The 16511-nt window shown below is 61.2% G+C and overlaps 1 protein-coding gene across 1 annotated transcript; it reads left to right on the top strand.

Annotated features, from left to right (window-relative positions):
* The first annotated feature begins 392 nt into the window (after positions 1 to 392).
* Positions 393 to 3951, top strand: BARX1 (BARX homeobox 1). The gene is made up of 4 exons (XM_032308689.1): positions 393 to 773; positions 2425 to 2716; positions 2799 to 2883; positions 3303 to 3951. The coding sequence occupies exons 1-4, from the start codon at positions 548 to 550 to the stop codon at positions 3465 to 3467; spliced, it is 768 nt and encodes a 255-aa protein (XP_032164580.1). The 5' UTR covers positions 393 to 547; the 3' UTR covers positions 3468 to 3951.
* Positions 3952 to 16511: the final 12560 nt, after the last annotated feature.

Below are 16511 nucleotides of genomic sequence, written 5' to 3'. Positions count from 1 at the left end.
ACGTCTCGGCGTCCGTGGCACCCTCTCATCGCTGTCTCGCGTCTTGTGTGGCCTCGCCGTTTCGCGCTGGCCCCTCTCTCACCTCTCTCTCTCTCACCCTTCGCTCCCATCTCTGGGGGTCTGGTCTCCGTGATCTCCCGCGCTCTCCTTCCTGGGCGTGCGCTCCGCTGGGTCCCCTCGGTCTCGTCGGCCCGCCCCTCTCGCGGCCCCCTCCATCCCGCCTCCTTCCCCTCTCCGGCCTCCCTCGGGCTCGGCCTGGGGGGTGGGGGCGGCGGCGCGGGGCGGGGCGGCCGGGCGGGGCGGGGCGGGGCGGTGACGCGGGGCCGACCGGGCTAGAGGCGCGGCGGCGCGGGGCGGGGGCGCAGTCCCGGGTCCGACCCGCCGAGCCCCGCGCGCCCCGCCCGCGCCCTGCGCCTCCGCCCGGTCGGCCGGCGGGGGAGGGGGCATGAGCCGGTACCCGCGCGCCGCCCGGAGCTGCGGGCCGGCCTAGAGCCCCGCGCGGGCCCCGTGCCCGAGCCGCCACCGCCACCGAGCCGCGGGCGCCGCGATGCAGAGGCCTGGGGAGCCCGGCGTCGCGCGCTTCGGACTGCCCGAGGGTTGCGCCGACCACCCGCCGCATCGCTACCGCAGCTTCATGATCGAGGAGATCCTCACCGAGCCGCCGGGGCCCAAGGGCGCCGCGCCCGCCGCCGCCGCCGCCGCCGCCGCGGGCGAGCTGCTCAAGTTCGGCGTGCAGGCGCTGCTGGCGGCGCGGCCCTTCCACAGCCACCTGGGTACGTGCGGGGCCGGGTGTTGGGGGGAGCGAGTCGCGTTGCCTCGAGGACGCAGCTCTGGGCGCAGAGGCTCCCGGGGCACGATCCGGCCAGGGAAAGGAGGAGCAGGCGCCCTGCCGCGCAGTAAGCAGGCCTGGTGCCCGCGGGCCGAGCCGGCTCGGAGGGAGTCGGTTCTGTCCTTCACCGCCGATCCGTGGCCTCCAGTCGGGCCCCGAGCCCGCATCCCTAGCGCGGGAGCAGACTGCTCGTGTCAGACTGTGGGTCTAAGGGACCTCAGGCCTCGGACTCCCAGGCCTAAGCCGCAGAGGGCTGGTCGCGAGTGGCCGCGGCTGCCCACGGCGGGTAAGCCGGACCTTCGGCGCAGAAGCCCGCGTCTCCAAGGGCTGTTCTGGTAGCTGACGCTCGTCCCGGGGTCTCATGTGGGGGAACCCGCGGCCTCTGCAGCAGCGCTGACTCCTGTGGGCCTTGTCTCCTGACGAGAGGCCTGGCTGTGCGCTGCTGCCTGCCTGGCCCTTTCCGTCCAGGTCGGCTGGGCCTCCTTGGATCTTGAGCTGTCTGCTCCGGCTTTTTCTGCCGCCACCGGTTCTCTAACGTACTTGGCTGATCCTGCCTTTTCCTGCCTGTGCTCTTCCTCCGCACCCCTTCTTCTTCTGGCCTTTTCCGGTCTCTCTCCGCCCGTCGGTGGACTTCTCTCGATGGGGCCTGTCTGCCTTCCCTCTCCCACCCTCCCCCAAGGATCGCTCGTCCCCTCCTCACATTCGCCCGCACCTTGCCCGGCCCTGGACGACTCCAGCGGGGCGCGCACCCGCGGCAGTAAGATGCCTGCCCGGGAAGGGAGGCCGCCTACATCCCAGCAGGCGCACCGCCCTGCAAACAGCCTTGCTCTGCACCCAAAATCCAACATCCAGGGCCCCGCCAGCGCGGAGGGCCGCAGGGCCAGTTCGTTCGTTTTAACACAGTTCTGATGCAGCCCCTCCGCCGCTTTTTGCACTGTTGCTAACAATTCGTTTGAAGCGGGCAAAAAAAAAAAAAAAAAAAATCACCATCATAGGACTCGTGAAAAATGGAAACGTCTTCCCGGGAAGGGTCTAAACAGAGAAAACAGGAAGGACAATTTCCTGATGCGGGGGTGCTTGGAGTTTCCGGGAAGCGCCCACCCCCAGCCCCCGCTAGCGACCCCAGCCTGCCAGCCGCGGGGCTGTGGCGCCCGCACCGAGAGCAGATGCGCTCACGCAGTTAACATTCTGGTTTCGGATGCAGCCGTGCCGACTTGGCTGGGGCAAAGGCTCACCTTCCTGACTCGCTGCCATTTCTTCTTGCTTTCCCTTTTCTGTGAAAGACACACTGTGCATCTTGGAGCCTCGACCTTGTTCACTGAGAATCTAGGAGGCCGCTGGGGCCTGGGGGACACCAGGCAGAGGCCCGGGTGGGGGAGGTCCCCCTCTTAGACGGCGGGAACTGAAGCTGGCTTTGAAGAGGGTCACCCTAGGCAGGCGGCGCAAATCTCGAGCTTTGTGGCCCGGCAGGAAGGTTTCACGCTGGGTTGCACTGGCCAGCTGCGGCGAGCACTCCCGCAGTGCACAGTGCGGGGGAGCTCCAGGAGGAGGAGCACGGCCCAAGTTCATCAGCTCCGCACTCTCTCTCCCTGCAGCGGTGTTGAAGGCGGAGCAGGCGGCGGTGTTTAAGTTCCCGCTGGCGCCGCTGGGCTGCTCCGGGCTAGGCTCCGCGTTATTGGCCGCAGGGCCTGGACTGTCCGGCGCCCCTGGCGCGCCGCACCTGCCTCTTGAGCTGCAGCTCCGCGGAAAGTTGGAGACGCCGGGCACCGGGGAGCCGGGCGCCAAGGCCAAGAAGGGGCGTCGGAGCCGCACGGTGTTCACTGAGCTGCAGCTGATGGGCCTAGAGAAACGCTTTGAGAAACAGAAGTACCTCTCCACCCCGGACAGGTAGCGGTGGGGCCAGGCTGAGCCCAACGGGTAGTGGGAGGGGTCTGCTTGCTCTGCTGAAGGTGCACCCTATTCTTTCCAGAATAGATCTCGCTGAATCCCTGGGCCTGAGCCAGTTGCAGGTGAAGACGTGGTACCAGAATCGGAGGATGAAATGGAAGAAAATAGTGAGTGTGCTTGTGATTTTTCGCGCCCCCCCCCCCCCCACCGTCGCTACCAGGCCCCTGTGCCCTCCCGGAGCTCCCATCCCCACCCCCTCCGCGGTGACTTCTACCCAACTCTTCTGGTTCCCTCCATGCCTGGTGCTCGCAGGGACTCTCTCTGCTCTCTCCCTGCCTCTGGGTGCCCTAGTACAGCCCACATTCCTTTGTGCTCCGCTGCACCCTCAGGCCTTCCGGCTGTCTTGAAGTCCTAGGCTCGACCCTTCGGTTGCTTTTCCCCAGCAGCGCTCAAATGGCCGCCATTTCCCCGGACTAGGCGCGGCCTCAGATGGCCTCGCTGTGCCGGGCAGGCCCTGCCGGGGCACGGGGCTCGCTGACCCGCTCCTGGGTCCCAGCTCACGGCCGCGGGGCCGTCCTATACGCAGGTGCTGCAGGGCGGCGGCCTGGAGTCTCCCACCAAGCCCAAGGGGCGGCCCAAGAAGAACTCCATTCCCACGAGCGAGCAGCTCACGGAGCAGGAGCGCGCCAAGGACGCAGAGAAGCCGGCAGAGGCGCCAGGCGAAACCGTCGACCGGAGCCGCGAGGGCTGAGCGCGCAAAGCGTCGACCGAGGCTCCTTCCGCCCGCTGGCAGCCGCGAGCCGGCCCTTCTGCGGCCACGCCGTTTACTTTATAAACGTTTTATTATTACCTTGAATGCGGACAGTTAGGGGCCAAGCAAGAAAGGACACAGACCTTGCAGCCAAGCCCGGCCCCAGTGTGCTCCCAGCCCTGGCCTGGAGACTCTCGTCCCGCGCAGCGGACGAACACCTGGTTCCGGAGCTCCGCGCGCATTCACGCCCCGCTCCTCTCCCGCACCCCCACCCGCCTCGGCCGGCCCTCTGCGTCCTGACGCCGTGGGCACACACCAGCTTCCGCCTGTCGGGGACCCCGCTCCCCGGCTCAGGCCACTACTGCCCGAGAGGGCGCCCAGAGAGCCCGAGGCTCTACCCTGAGTCCGGGTCCCCCACGTCGCTGGGGCTCCTACCCCTCTCTTGCGAAGACAGTGATTTTTTTCCCCAATAAAATATTTTATGACACAGCGGGGCTTGATGAAGGGGTTTCTGAGTCTGCGGGGCTGGAAGAGGGGGGTCGCGGCAACGTAAGGGGGACCCTCGCACTGGCTTCTGAAACATCCTCTCCCAGGGCTTCGTGGGAACGAACTGTGACCTGCCCCACGGGCTCGGACTGGCAGGGCAGGCGGACCCGTTGCCGCAGGATCTCAGGAATCGCCTGCTCTCCGTGTGGGTCAGACTGAGCCTCCTCCCCTAATTTCCCAGGCCAGGGCTCCGGCGGTAGCACAGGGCTCGCCCAGAGGGGCTGGAACCCCAAGCCGCCACGGAGCTGGCTCAGGAAGTGTACCGGGGCTGAGAGCCTATTCCGGTTGTTGATTCGGTCTTTGGGGACTTGAAGAACCGCCTGTGAGGTCCTCGAGATGGTACCGGCCAGCTCTTCGTGAGGCAGAAGAGAACCCTGGGGTCCGAGGTCCCCACAGAGGCGCACCACCAGCCCCGCCTGCCACCGCGTCTTCAGGTTTTGCGCGGTGCACGCCCAGCTGTGGCGCCTAGCCCGGTGGTCCGGCTGCCGGCAGCGGGGGCCAGTTCTCGCCCAGTTCTCGCCCGGCGCCCTTTATAGGGGTGCAGCTCCATGGCGAGTGCCCGCGGGTGTCCTCTCCTCACGGGAAGGCTTTGGCTGACTTCTGTCCCTCTAGGTTGGACTGGGCAGACCTGTGTATCCTGACCTTGCAAATCCTACGAAGGCGATCAGGGCATGGGCATGGAGAGATGGCCACTTTGCTGGTTAAGGCTCAGGGAGAGACCCCATCTTGGCCCTGCAGATTCCGAGGGCGACCAGGACATAACCAGGTCCTCCAGGCGCAAATACTGGGGACAGAGGAACAGCATACCCAGATTCAGGTTTGGCATCTTCCAATGTGAAAACGACGGTTATGGCCACGGCTTCCCTCCAAATTGCGGCCTCAGCGTTGCCCTGGGGGAAAATAAGTGATTGGATGTCTAGTCCCCGAGTACCGCAGGTGTCGTTCGGTCAAGGCCGGGAGGAGTAAGAGAATGGGTTCTTTCTGAGGACTGCAGACGATTCTCCACACGCCCCAGCCCTGCCGGTCTCAGGGAAACAAGCTCCGGGACTTTGAGCCCCACCTTGCAAGCAGTTGCTAAGCCTCTTCGCTCTCAGCAGCCTGGGAGAAATCTCGCAGCGTCCAGGCGATGGAGGGATCGGATCTGCAGTGTTGGGCTTCGACCCTGATCCCTCCAGCCCAGAGAGTTACCCTCAGGGAGTTACACGTGGCCGTGGCAGTAACCTTCCTGCCCCAGGCCCAGAGCAGCCCAGAGAGGCACGAGGCTGCGTGTCCTTCTCTCCACTTCGAATCCGAGGGAAGGGAAGGTCCCACAAGTTTTGTCCCGGGTGGGCGCCGGGTGCAGATTCCAGCCACAGCCTCTGTCAGCCGCGCGGGGCTGTACGGGCAAGGAGGCTGCAGAAGAAGAGAAGCGCAGTTCCGACCCAGCCTCGCGGTGGGTTCTGGGGCCGCAGGCTGGACTCACTCTGAGGAAGCGACCTTAGGCAGACTGCCCTGCGGTTCTGCGGCGTTTGCCCAAGGCAGCCCCCCTTCACTGGACTATACCGCAGGGCCCGGAGGGAAGAGGTCGGAAAGGGCGGCGGCGTCCAGCGAATTGAGAGCCAGAGCACAGGGGCCCCAATATTCCAGCGAGGGCAGCCCCTCCAGACGCAGAGGGGGGGCCTGAGCGGCTCGCGCTGTGGAGAGGTCACCAGCTCGTCAGAGGCGGAGCTGGGTCCCCAGTGCGGGCGGAGTGGGGGGGTTCCCGAAACTGCCTGCTCCGCTGTGCCCCTCCGTGGGCAGGGGAAGGGGCGGCCGAACGGGCAGCTCGGGGTTCCTTGATCGGGAAGCCCAGGAGGAAGCTCAGCGCTTCCCGGAGAAGCCACGACGTGCCCACGGCGCCCCAGACTTGGCTCGCTGCCCGCGGCCGGCAGAGCCGAGACTCCAGGAGAAGGGCCGCATCCTCCCCGCGAGGGCACGCGGTGTGTCGGCGGGATGCCACCCCCGCGGTGGCCCGCCCGGCACTGCAGCACGCGCGCCCCTCACCGCAGGCCAGGCGGCGGGAAGGGCCGGTCTCCACGGCCCCTCCCCGTTCCCCGGCGGCACGAATGTCTTCTCCGCCCCAAGGTCCTGGGAAACAACCCTGGGACTGCGCGGGCAAACGAGGTCGCGGCTGCGCCCGGCGAGCGCAGGGCCGGCGGCCGGGGGAGGGAGCGGGCTCGGGCATCTCGCGAGAGCCGCGGCGCTGGGGTCCGGGCTGCAGGGCGCTCCCGCGGCGTCGGGGACCCTCCCGGCTGCACAGTCTGGGGCCGCCCGAGGGCTGAGCAGCGCGGGGTTAGCCCGGCTGCCGCGTCGACTGCCGCCAAATCTGCGCTTTCCGAGCTTCTAGGGCGGAGGGAAGGGAGGTTGGCCGGGTTGGGCAGTAGGGGAGGCTTTGGGGGAAGGCTGGCTGCAGGGCCGAGCCGGGGAGGGATACTGTGACCACGAGCCTGTGCAAGTCGTTCTCATCGGAGGAAGCGGGAGCCTAGCTCGGCAGGCACATCGGAGCGTTTGGGAAGAGGGTGGTCCGGTCCAGGCGGGCCTGAGGTCCGCAGTCCGTCCCCAGGTTCCGCCCAAAGCTGGGCAGCGCCAGGACGTGACAGGTGCAGTCGGAGTCGGGGGCGGGGGGTGCTCCACACGCCACACCTCTTTGTAAAATATAAAGTTTACTCTGGCTTAACCCTTTCCCTGTTTCAAGTTCTCTGGTGGGAACTCATAAATAGGAAGAGAAGAAACTCGGACCTCGGATCAAACTAATCAGGCCTGTATGAGGTTTGTACCTCCTGGAGGGAGGGCGCTCGCTTCCTGTGCCCAAGGTCGGGGTGGGGGGGCGGGGTAGGGAGGAGGGAGCCGCGCAGCCCTCAGCACCACTGCCGCGCCTTCTGGGGACTCCCACGTGGGATGAGAAACCACGCATCTCCTTCATTGTCGGTCGTCCTGCTGCCTGATTTTCTTTCTACGCTCAAGAGCAGCTCCTGCCTCCGAAGTAAGGACCACCCCACCACCACCAAGGTCCCGTGTCCAGAGAGGGTCCCAGCTAATCCAGGAAGCCTCTGTCCCCAAGGCCTCTCCAGGAGCCACAGCCAGGCTGAGGAGGACCACAAGTGCCTCACTGGCCTGTCAGTTCAGCCAGACCTGGTCTTAGAGCTGAAGGAAATGTCTCAAATACTATCTTACCAGTTTAGGGAGTGGGGGAGCCTTACTCCTTCAGTGAGTGGGGCAGAAAGGTGACCAAAGAGACAGGGCCATCTGTTGCAGTCAGCCTGGCTCTGGGCCAGCCTCCTTGCTGGTCCAGTCCCTGGGCCCTAGACACACAAAATGTAGTGAAAGGCAGGTCTTCCTCCTGTCTGTAGTAAGGCCCAGTGGGTCACCTCATGGCCTAGCTCTGCAGGGGCCTCTCCCTTGTATGACTTAAAAAGCCCCCCTCCTAATTCTTATACAATATTACTGAACCTCATCAAGTTTAAGACGTCTTCCCTTTTCTGAAATCTGAGTTCATACAACAGTTTGGGGGGAGGTGTCCAGGGCACTGGGGACCTTGTGTCTGCAAGATGTGGCTGTCCCCGCAGCAGGGGCACTGACCCCTCCCCCCATGGAGGGAGCCTGGAAGACTGCTAGAGGGGGGGACCTTTCTTGAGGTGCAGGGAGACAGGGGGTGGGTGGTAGGTGCGGTGAGCTGATCATCCTCCAGGCAGAGGCCAAGGGGCTCAGGGTTTTGGCTGCAAGATGGCTCAGATTCTGAGGCAGCTCTGACCTCAGAGGAGTTTTAGGAACACCTCAAGCCATTGATTTCCCTAATAGCTTCCTTTTTATGTAAACTTACTGGAGATCTGTGGGGGGCATGGGGGGCAGCAGCAGAATCAATGTGTGAATAGGTCCGAAAGAGGTCTTTGAGTAAGTATAACATAAAAATTCTGGCGACATGAAAGCATTGGGTCATGACTATTGGCAGTGTCTTCACACGTTTTCTTTCTTAGTGCTTCTGGAAATATCAGTGTCTGACTTCGGTGGCGTTATGGACCCTGATACTTAACCAAGTACTTCCCTGGGCCACTGGTTCATTGAAGAAAGCAGTGACTGAGGGTGGCCGGCAGTTCCCAGCACTGTGACACAGGCCCTTCCCCTATGCTGATCCAGTGACAGCCCAGTAAGGTATGTACCTTACTCCTGTCTCACAGATGAAGATAAAGCTCAGAGATGTTAGGCAGCTTGCCCAGGGACACACAGCTATTAGCAGCAGAATTTGGATCTGACTTCACCTGTATGGGTCTCCACTGCCCCTTACCCAGCAGCCTTGAGGTTCAGCTTGGGGTGTCCCAGATGCCTTAAGGTCCCCAACAGCCTCTGCCTACCGAGAATGGGTATGTCCACTTGTTCACTAAGTATTTATTAAATGCCTGTTGTGTGTGTGTGTGTGTGTGTGTGTGTGTGTGCCAGGCACTGTGCTAGGTGTGAGGCATACAGCCTCTGAACCACGGAGCTCGTGTTGGAGGTGAGGGCACTTGGATAGGTCCCAAAGGAACCACAATTAACCCTACAAGATTATTTCAGAGAGTCACACATGTCTTACAGGAAATAAAGCATGTGATAGACAATGAGTAGGAGGGTGGCTTTACTCAGCGTCATCAGTGAGGATCCCTGTCAGTAGCTGATCCTGCTGTTGAGATCTGAAGGAATGAATGCCAGACAGCTGACCTAGCAAATGCAAAGGTCCTGAGGCAGTTAGGAGTTTGGCCTTAAAGGCTGGTGGGGCGTGGGGCTGGGTCAGAGCGGAGCAAACAAGTGTGGAGAGGTGGTCAAGGGTAGTGGGCGAGGGGGCGAGGCGGTGGGCCCAGGCACTAGCTACCCGGAAGGCAGCACCCCTGGCTCCCCCTCTACCCCGCCCCACTGACCGCCACCCCCACCCCCGCTGCCCGGCAGCCCTAGGAGCCCTGGGGCCGGCGCCTCCACCCGCCCTAACGGCGCTCGGCCACCAGAGCCCCGCGGCAGCTCCGCCTCCACCAGGCAATTTGCCTTTTTTTTTTTTTTCATAAGGATGCAATTTTCTGCGTGCTTTAAGGACATTAGAAGGGCGTTTGACTGACGCGCCATGCGAAACGCATTAGCGGGGCTCTCGGCGCTGTGCACAGGAGGCGGCGCGGCGCAGGGAAGGGGCAGGTGGAGGCGGGGGCGGGCCCTGGGGACCGCGGGGGGCGGGGGCACGGCGACGCGAGGGGCGCGGAGAGACAGGGGAGAGGGACGTGCAGGGACCGAAGAAGCAGAAACGGACCAACGCATACGGATGCGTGTCGGAGGGAGACGGGGAGAGGGCGGGTGGGAGTGCGCGCCGTGGGCACGGACAGCGGCGGACCGCACAGCGGCGGCCGAAAGAGGGGCGCGGGAGGCGGAGGAAGGGGAGACAGGAACGGGGAAGGGAAGGGGGGAAGGGGGAGCCCAGCCACAGGCTCTTCCCGGTCCCCGACCCAGACCAACAGGTGGTCTTGTGCACGAAAGGGGGGGTGGTGTAGCCTGGTAGATGGAGGCGAAAATGGAAAGCAGCCTGGGCTCCCTTGGCCGGCAGCTCACTTGCGGCGTTTCAGTTCCCCAAGGGCGCGCAGCTCCCGCCTCCCCAGGGGCCCTGTCTCCCAGTGCGCAGCCCCAGCTGCCTCAGACGTCCGGGCTTTCGCACCCACTGCGGGTGCTTGGAGAAACGCCCAGTGCCGGCCAGACGCCTGGCCTGGCCGGGATCTCTCTCCTTGCCAGGGTCTCCGCAGTGTCCTACCTTCCGGTCTGAACAGGGGCGGGAGGGCCTCGGGCTTCTCCTGGGGTGCTGCCTGGGAGGTGTGGGAGTTCAGCGTGACCTCTCCCCCTAGCCCTGGAGCCCAGCTGGAACCTCGGGCCCTTCCAGGCTTATACCTGGGCCGCACACCGCCCGACCCTTCTCAGGGCAACCACCTGTGCACTGCCTGGGTTCCTGCCTGCGGAATAGCCTTGAAACCCTCAGAAACATGCCACGAATTCCATGTCACAGGCGAGGAACCGGAAGCTCAGAAAAGGGGGACTTGCCTTCAGGTCCAGGGGCAGAGCTCCTCCTGCCCAGCTGTTCCAGCTCTGTGTCTGGGAACAATGGAGGCAGCTGGCTCAGTGGTTAGGGGCATGGTTTGTGAGCCAAGTAGCCTGACGTCACCACTCGTGGGCGGTGTGACCCATTCTTCCCATTCCTCAGTTTCTCTCTCCTTAAAATAATGACCAATAATAAAACCCCATATCCCCCTTGAGCGGCCTGACGGCTGCAGCCAGCGGAAGCTCCTCACAAAGGAGTTCTGGAACACCCTGAGGGTCGGCCTGGTGTCTTGGTGTGGTGTCTCGGGACTGTGGGAGCGACTGGGGCCCCTCAGGGAAGCAGCCCCTGCCCTGCCCCATACCCACACGTCCTCATGGCACTTACCCAAGTGTAGGGGGATTTCTGAGAGGTCATCCCTGGATGGATTTCTGGCCGTCTCTCCTCAGGCACGTCTGCCCTGTCCGGCCTCTCACCCCTGCGCCCCTCTTCCTGGGACAGTGCCTGTGACATGCTGAGTGCCCCAGAAACACCTGTGGGCCACAGGAGTAAATGCCACTTAGAAGTTGGGAGACCCTGGGCCAAACCCCAGTGTGTGCTGAGGAGAACATGAAGGTCTCACATGACAAAAGTTCGCCTGGCTTTTGCTCCCACAGGCTCTAGAATGCAATGCCCCCTTCTCCCAGGGCCTGGTGGTAGCAGACCTCTGGCAGCCTGGGTTTGGCCCTGGGGGGCTCCACTCACTGCGGGGGGTGGGGGAGAGACTGCTGTGCCTACTCTTCATCAACCCCCATACCCCCATCCAGGCCAATCCACCCCTGCACCCTCTTCTCTGAACACACACTCTGCCTGGCTGGTTCCTGTCCCACCGGCTGGGGAGCACCCTGTCCAGGCCCCCACGCTTCAGCTCCTCCTTGGCTGGCCAGCCACAGAGGCACAGCTCCTTTCCAGAGAAAGTTTCTCCACAGACCTCCCTGACTTCATCCCTGAGGGCTTTGGGCTCCGGACTGTGCTCCCACAGCCCCCAGGCTTGCCCAGAACCTGGACACGATTTCATGTCCCCTCCAGGTTGTGGGCAGACACTGGCAGGGCTGCAGTGGAGGAATGAGTGAATGAATGAATGAATGAATGACCTCTGCAAGTGCAGGCCTTGGGCTGGCCAAGGGCTTCTGCTCTCACCAGCCCCTCCCATGCAGGAACTCACACCCAGGCTTCCAGGGAGCAAGTGAGCAAGCGGTCCCCAGCAGTGACGGCTGGCACTGGAGGGGGAGCATGGACTCCCAGTTACCCACCGTGGAAGTTGCTGGAAATCACACCCTTTGTCTTCTGTGTGGCATGTTGCCCTCTGTACACAGAAGCCACTCCCCTGGCAACTCTGTTGAGTGGGGATGGGGTAGGATTGTATTTGAGCAATGAGGTTGAGGACTGTCAGATATCAAAGGTGCTTTGTCTGGTGAGGACTGTCGGATATCAAAGGACCCTTCCCAGCTCAGAGCTTCTGGAACCCTTGATGCGGTCCACCTACCTTCAAGCACTGCGGGCTCTGCGTGCACCATCTGCAGCCCCCTGGTGTGTGACAGGGAGCGGGAAGGAGGCAGAGGGTACAGAAGAGAAAGGAGGACCCCCAGGAGGGCCCCAGGGTCCTGGGCCATGTGATGCCAACGGCGGCCATTCAGAGACTTCTGAACACTGGCCTGCCCATCCTGCTTATCCAGGAGACCGGAGCGGTAAACAGGGTCGTGAGAAACAAATCGAGAGGAGCCCTGTAAAGAAGGGGCATCGTGTTGGGGCGCCTGGGTGGCTCAGTGGGTTAAGCCGCTGCCTTCGGCTCAGGTCATGATCTCAGGGTCCTGGGATCGAGTCCCGCATCGGGCTCTCTGCTCAGCAGGGAGCCTGCTTCCTCCTCTCTCTCTTTCTGACTGCCTCTCTGCCTACTTGTGATCTCTCTCTGTCAAATATATAAATAAATCTTTAAAAATAAAAAAAAAAGAAGGGGCATCGTGTATCTCTCTAGCCAGGATCCTGTGGGGTGGGCGGCAACCCCGCTGCTTGATGGTGTGCCAGCCGGGGGTGGTGGGGGTGGAGGGTGGCGACGAGGCCACACCAGAGGGGTCTGTGGGAGCAACCCCAGCCTGCACACTAGGAGCACGCCCCATGCATGCACACCCATGCTCTCTGCCTCCTGGGAGGCAACAAAAACATATCCACGCCTGTTTGCACACCCATGTTCACAGCAGCATGATTCCCAACAGCCGAAAGGTGGAAACCACCCAAGTATCCATCAGTGGAGGAGTGGAGAGGGAGAGTGTGGTATATCCATACGATGGAAAAATATCCAGCCTTAAAAGTAAGGAGATCCTGACATCTGCCACAGCTCAGGTGAACCTGGAGGGCACTGTGCTGAGCCTAATAAGCCAGTCACAGAAAGACACAAAGATGCATCCCCAAGGATGGCTCTCCTGTGAGTGACCTACAGAGGTCAAAATCACAGAGACAGCGGGTGGGGGGGAGGTTTGTGGAAAGCGGTGGCTCACACATGCAGTTTAGTTCTGGTGACAAGCGCACAACCACTGACCTGTACGCTTAGAAACTGATGGAGGGGCACACAGCGGTCTCAGTTGGCGGAGCATCCGAGTCTTGATTTTGACTCAGGTCATGATCTCAGGGTCGGGGGATCGAGCCCCGCATCACGCTCCGTGTTCCGCGCAGTCTACTTGAGGTTCTCTCTCCCTGTCCAATAAGTAAATAGTCTTAAAAAAAGAAAAGAAATGGTTGATGGTAAATTTTCTGTTGTGTGTATTTTAGCACGATCAAACAAAATCTTCAGAAAAATACAAATGTGATAGCTCTTTGCACCGAATATTCCGAGATACTATAAATCAGGTCGTGGCGAGCATGCCTGTGCCCCACTCCGGGCTCCATATATCACTTGCATGATACGGAGCCAGGGGTCCTTCTAGAAATGGCTGGCCTGTGTCTGGGGTGATAAATGGACAAGATGCCCTGAGCTTCTCGTCATAGGCAACAGGAAGGAAGTGGTGGGACTACCAGGCCACAGGAAGAGGACCAAGGGGGAGCAAGGAGAAGAGATCCTGCTGGGCCAATGGGATACTTTTGCAACAATGGTTTGAAACACATCAAATATTTGAAAACTCAAGACTTTATAATGATACTAAGGAAAACCAATTAGTTGCTTTTGGAGGGAGCTAGGTGTTATGGACTGCAAATTTTTGTGTCCCTCTCAAACCCACAAGAGGAAATGCTAACCCCCAAAGTGATGGGTTGGGCCCTGGGCAGGAGCAGGGCCATCCTGGGGCTCTGTTCTGCTGCTAGGGGTGCCGGTGAGGGAGTGAGCTCCCCGTCACTGGTGGTATGAGATGCGAGAGGGGCCGTCAGAGGATCACTGTGCCGGGGACCGCCTCTGGAGTCTTCTCTGGCTACTAGTGTCAGGCTTCTTCTCTCCAATCCAGAAACAAGGAAAGTGAGCAGCTGAAGGAATGCAAAGCAGCCTGTCTTCCCTCTGCCCCAGCCTCCACGGGGCTACTGGCTCTGCCTGTGGTGCCTGCGGAGGGCTGTGAAGTGCGGAAAGTGGGCCAGACTCTGGCTCCCACACCGATGCTGCCCTTTACTGTCCAGGTGGGAGCTGCGACTCGGTGCAGCCACCAAGGGAACGCCAGCCTGCATGGGAGACACAACAGTGTCCCCCACACGTCTGTGCCCCTTCCCTGCCAGGTCCGTGTCTGCAGGGCAAGCCCCTGTTCCCTGCCATCTTCACCACAAAGTGCTGTTTGTGAGTTTTTAAAAAACACACTCTCTCTGAGTGACTCATGCATTTAAAATTATTTTAATATATTTTACACACTTGTGTATAAATGGGGCCGTGTGTTTCTCTTTATTAAAGGCGTCTTATTTAGCTGGTCATAATATGATCAGGAGGCTCTCTGCCTCAGCCGGGGTATTTATAGGGACCCAGAGTGGCAAACAGCAAGCAGGGCCCCTCCACTGCATGGGATCTGGGCAGTGTCCACGCCCTGTGGATCCCTGTCGGGTGCCGCAGACCCAGGGCCGGGACCTTGGGACCTGCTCCGAGGGCCGGCTGGGTCAGGTAAGAAGGGTCATGTCCTAGGCTAGACATTGGGGTGCACCAGGCAGCCAGGGACCTGTCCTTGTGGGGCCAGCTTGCTGCATTTTTGAGAACCTGCCAAGAGATAGCTCGCCGGGGTGCCAAGGGGTGTGTGAGCCAGTCCTGCCTCCCTCAGCCCCCTCCCTCTGTCTTTACTGCTCCCCTGAGGCCTCTGGCCCCTCAGGGTCCTTCTCTGTGGCTGCAGTGATGGCTTACTGGGATTAATTCCCACTAGTGCCTTCTGTTACGGTGACGGCTGCTTGGGCGTCCCCTTCGGTGGCATGCTTATTCAGGACTTCTGTTCCATTTCCTATAGGGCCACCTGGTTTGTTTTCTGATTTTTTTCCTTATTAAATTGTGGGATACTGTGCATATTCTAGATGAAATCCTTGGTCACACTAGGGGCTTCCAGGAGGACCTGGCCTGAGGAGCGCCACCACGGCCCTCCTCCCACCCTTGGGCAGGATGCACAGAAATGGGCCGCTCTCCACCGTGTTTGCCATCATCAATGGTTATATTAACACAGTGTCTTGCAAATGTTGTTTGTAGGGAGGCATTTTAGAAAATGTGCTCAGGAGCATGGGTTCCCCTGCTGCAGCCCACCCCCAACCCTCCCTAGCTTGCTGTGTCCTTGACACGTTGCAGGAATGCCCCACTGGCCCCCTGGTCTGGTGAACTCCTGCTTCCCTTTCAGATTCAGTTGAGAGGCTGCCTCCTCCAGGAAGTCCTCCAAGATCTTCCTACCCTGGAGTCTCCCATCTCACTCAGCTGCACCATCCTTGCCCACATGCCTGTCTCCCAGCCAAGTGGGAGACCTGGGAGGACTGGGCCAGTGCTTCCCTGGCCCTCAGAGCCTGCTGCCCACACACAATAGGCCCAGGGCGTGGCAGGTGTTCGTGTGTTCTGGAGAGTCTGTGAGTCTGCACCTTGGAGCCATGTCCTCTCCCTGGTCAGCCAGCAGAGGCTGCAGAATGAGGACACCTATGTCCCCCACGTCGGTAAATCTCTTCATTTAAAAAAAATCATAAATTCTTGTTTCCGCATTTCAGAATTTTTCAGTATGTTTTGTATTAGAATAAACATTATTTTTAAAGCAGTTTTTGCCTCACAGCACACTGAAAAGGTACTGAAATACCCCGCCAGGCATAGCCTTCTCACTGTCCACACCCCCTCCGGACTATATGCACGCAGATGGGCACGTGGTCCTCACCCCGAGTCCCCAGGGCACAGTGAGGCTCACTGGGTGCTGTGTGTTCTGTGGCTCTGACACACTCATGATGCCACACACCCGCCACCGGGGCATCACACACGGCGTCCTTACTGCCCTAAACACCCTCTGCCCGTTCACAACCCGAATCATGTCGCTGCGTCCAGAGTGCGGCTTTCCTACGTGTCCTGCAAGCGCAGGCCATGGCATGAGACCTCCCCCCGCGATGGGCACTCGAGCTCCCGGGCGTCCTCCTGCCTTGTGGCCCGATCCGTGTGCGTGCAGGAGAATAGTACCTCATTGCACGAACCGCAGATCATCGGTCCATCACCCACGGAAGAATGTCCTGGATGCTTCCAAGTCTTGGCACTTACAGGCCTGGCTGCTGTGGACCTCCGTGTAAACCCGGGGATTTGCGTGGACGTTAGCGGGCAGCCCCTTTGGGTGACCGCCGATCCTATGGTCACAGTGCAGTCAGCCCGCACCACCTGCACGGGCAGAGGGGCCTTGATGGGGACGGCACTAAAACGAGGCTGTCAGAGTAGCTCTGATCCACTAGGACCCACATCCCTGTGAAGACGAGATGAGGACATGGACATGCACAGAGCCACGACCACGTGAGGACATGGGGAAGACGGCGTTTGCCCGCCCGCAGAGAGGCCCTGGGGAACCCGGCCTGCCAGCGCTGGACCCCGGAATGCCGGCTTCCAGGTGGGAGAGGATAAAACACCCCGTCTGTGGTGGTTCGTTCTGGCCGCCCCAGCAGACTGACACGTCCCCCGGAGGCTTTCCTGTTTGTATAGTGTCATGGTTCGGAACTGGAGGACTCTCGGGGCACTTTCACAAGCACATCACAACAAGTTGAGAGCCTCAGATCCCAGAGCCAGCGCTCCCGCGGAGCTCCCTCGCACCCCAGGCAGCCCAGCCCTGGGCGTCTCAGAAGTTTCCACAGGAACTTCCTGGGGTCTCAGGGACACGGTGACCAGGGTGACCAGGGCCCTGGTCATTCCCCTCGGGCTCAATGCCTGCGCGCTGCCAGGGGCCAGGCTCTGCAGGCCACACAGAAGAGAGTGTGGGGCAGCGGGCGAGACACTACTCCCTCCTCCACTCAGT

Source organism: Mustela erminea, chromosome 12 (genome assembly GCF_009829155.1).
Source record: "Mustela erminea isolate mMusErm1 chromosome 12, mMusErm1.Pri, whole genome shotgun sequence".
NCBI classification, from domain to species: Eukaryota; Metazoa; Chordata; class Mammalia; order Carnivora; family Mustelidae; genus Mustela; species Mustela erminea.
Note: the sequence above shows the minus strand (reverse complement) of the source record. Positions and strands in the feature narration are given on the sequence as shown.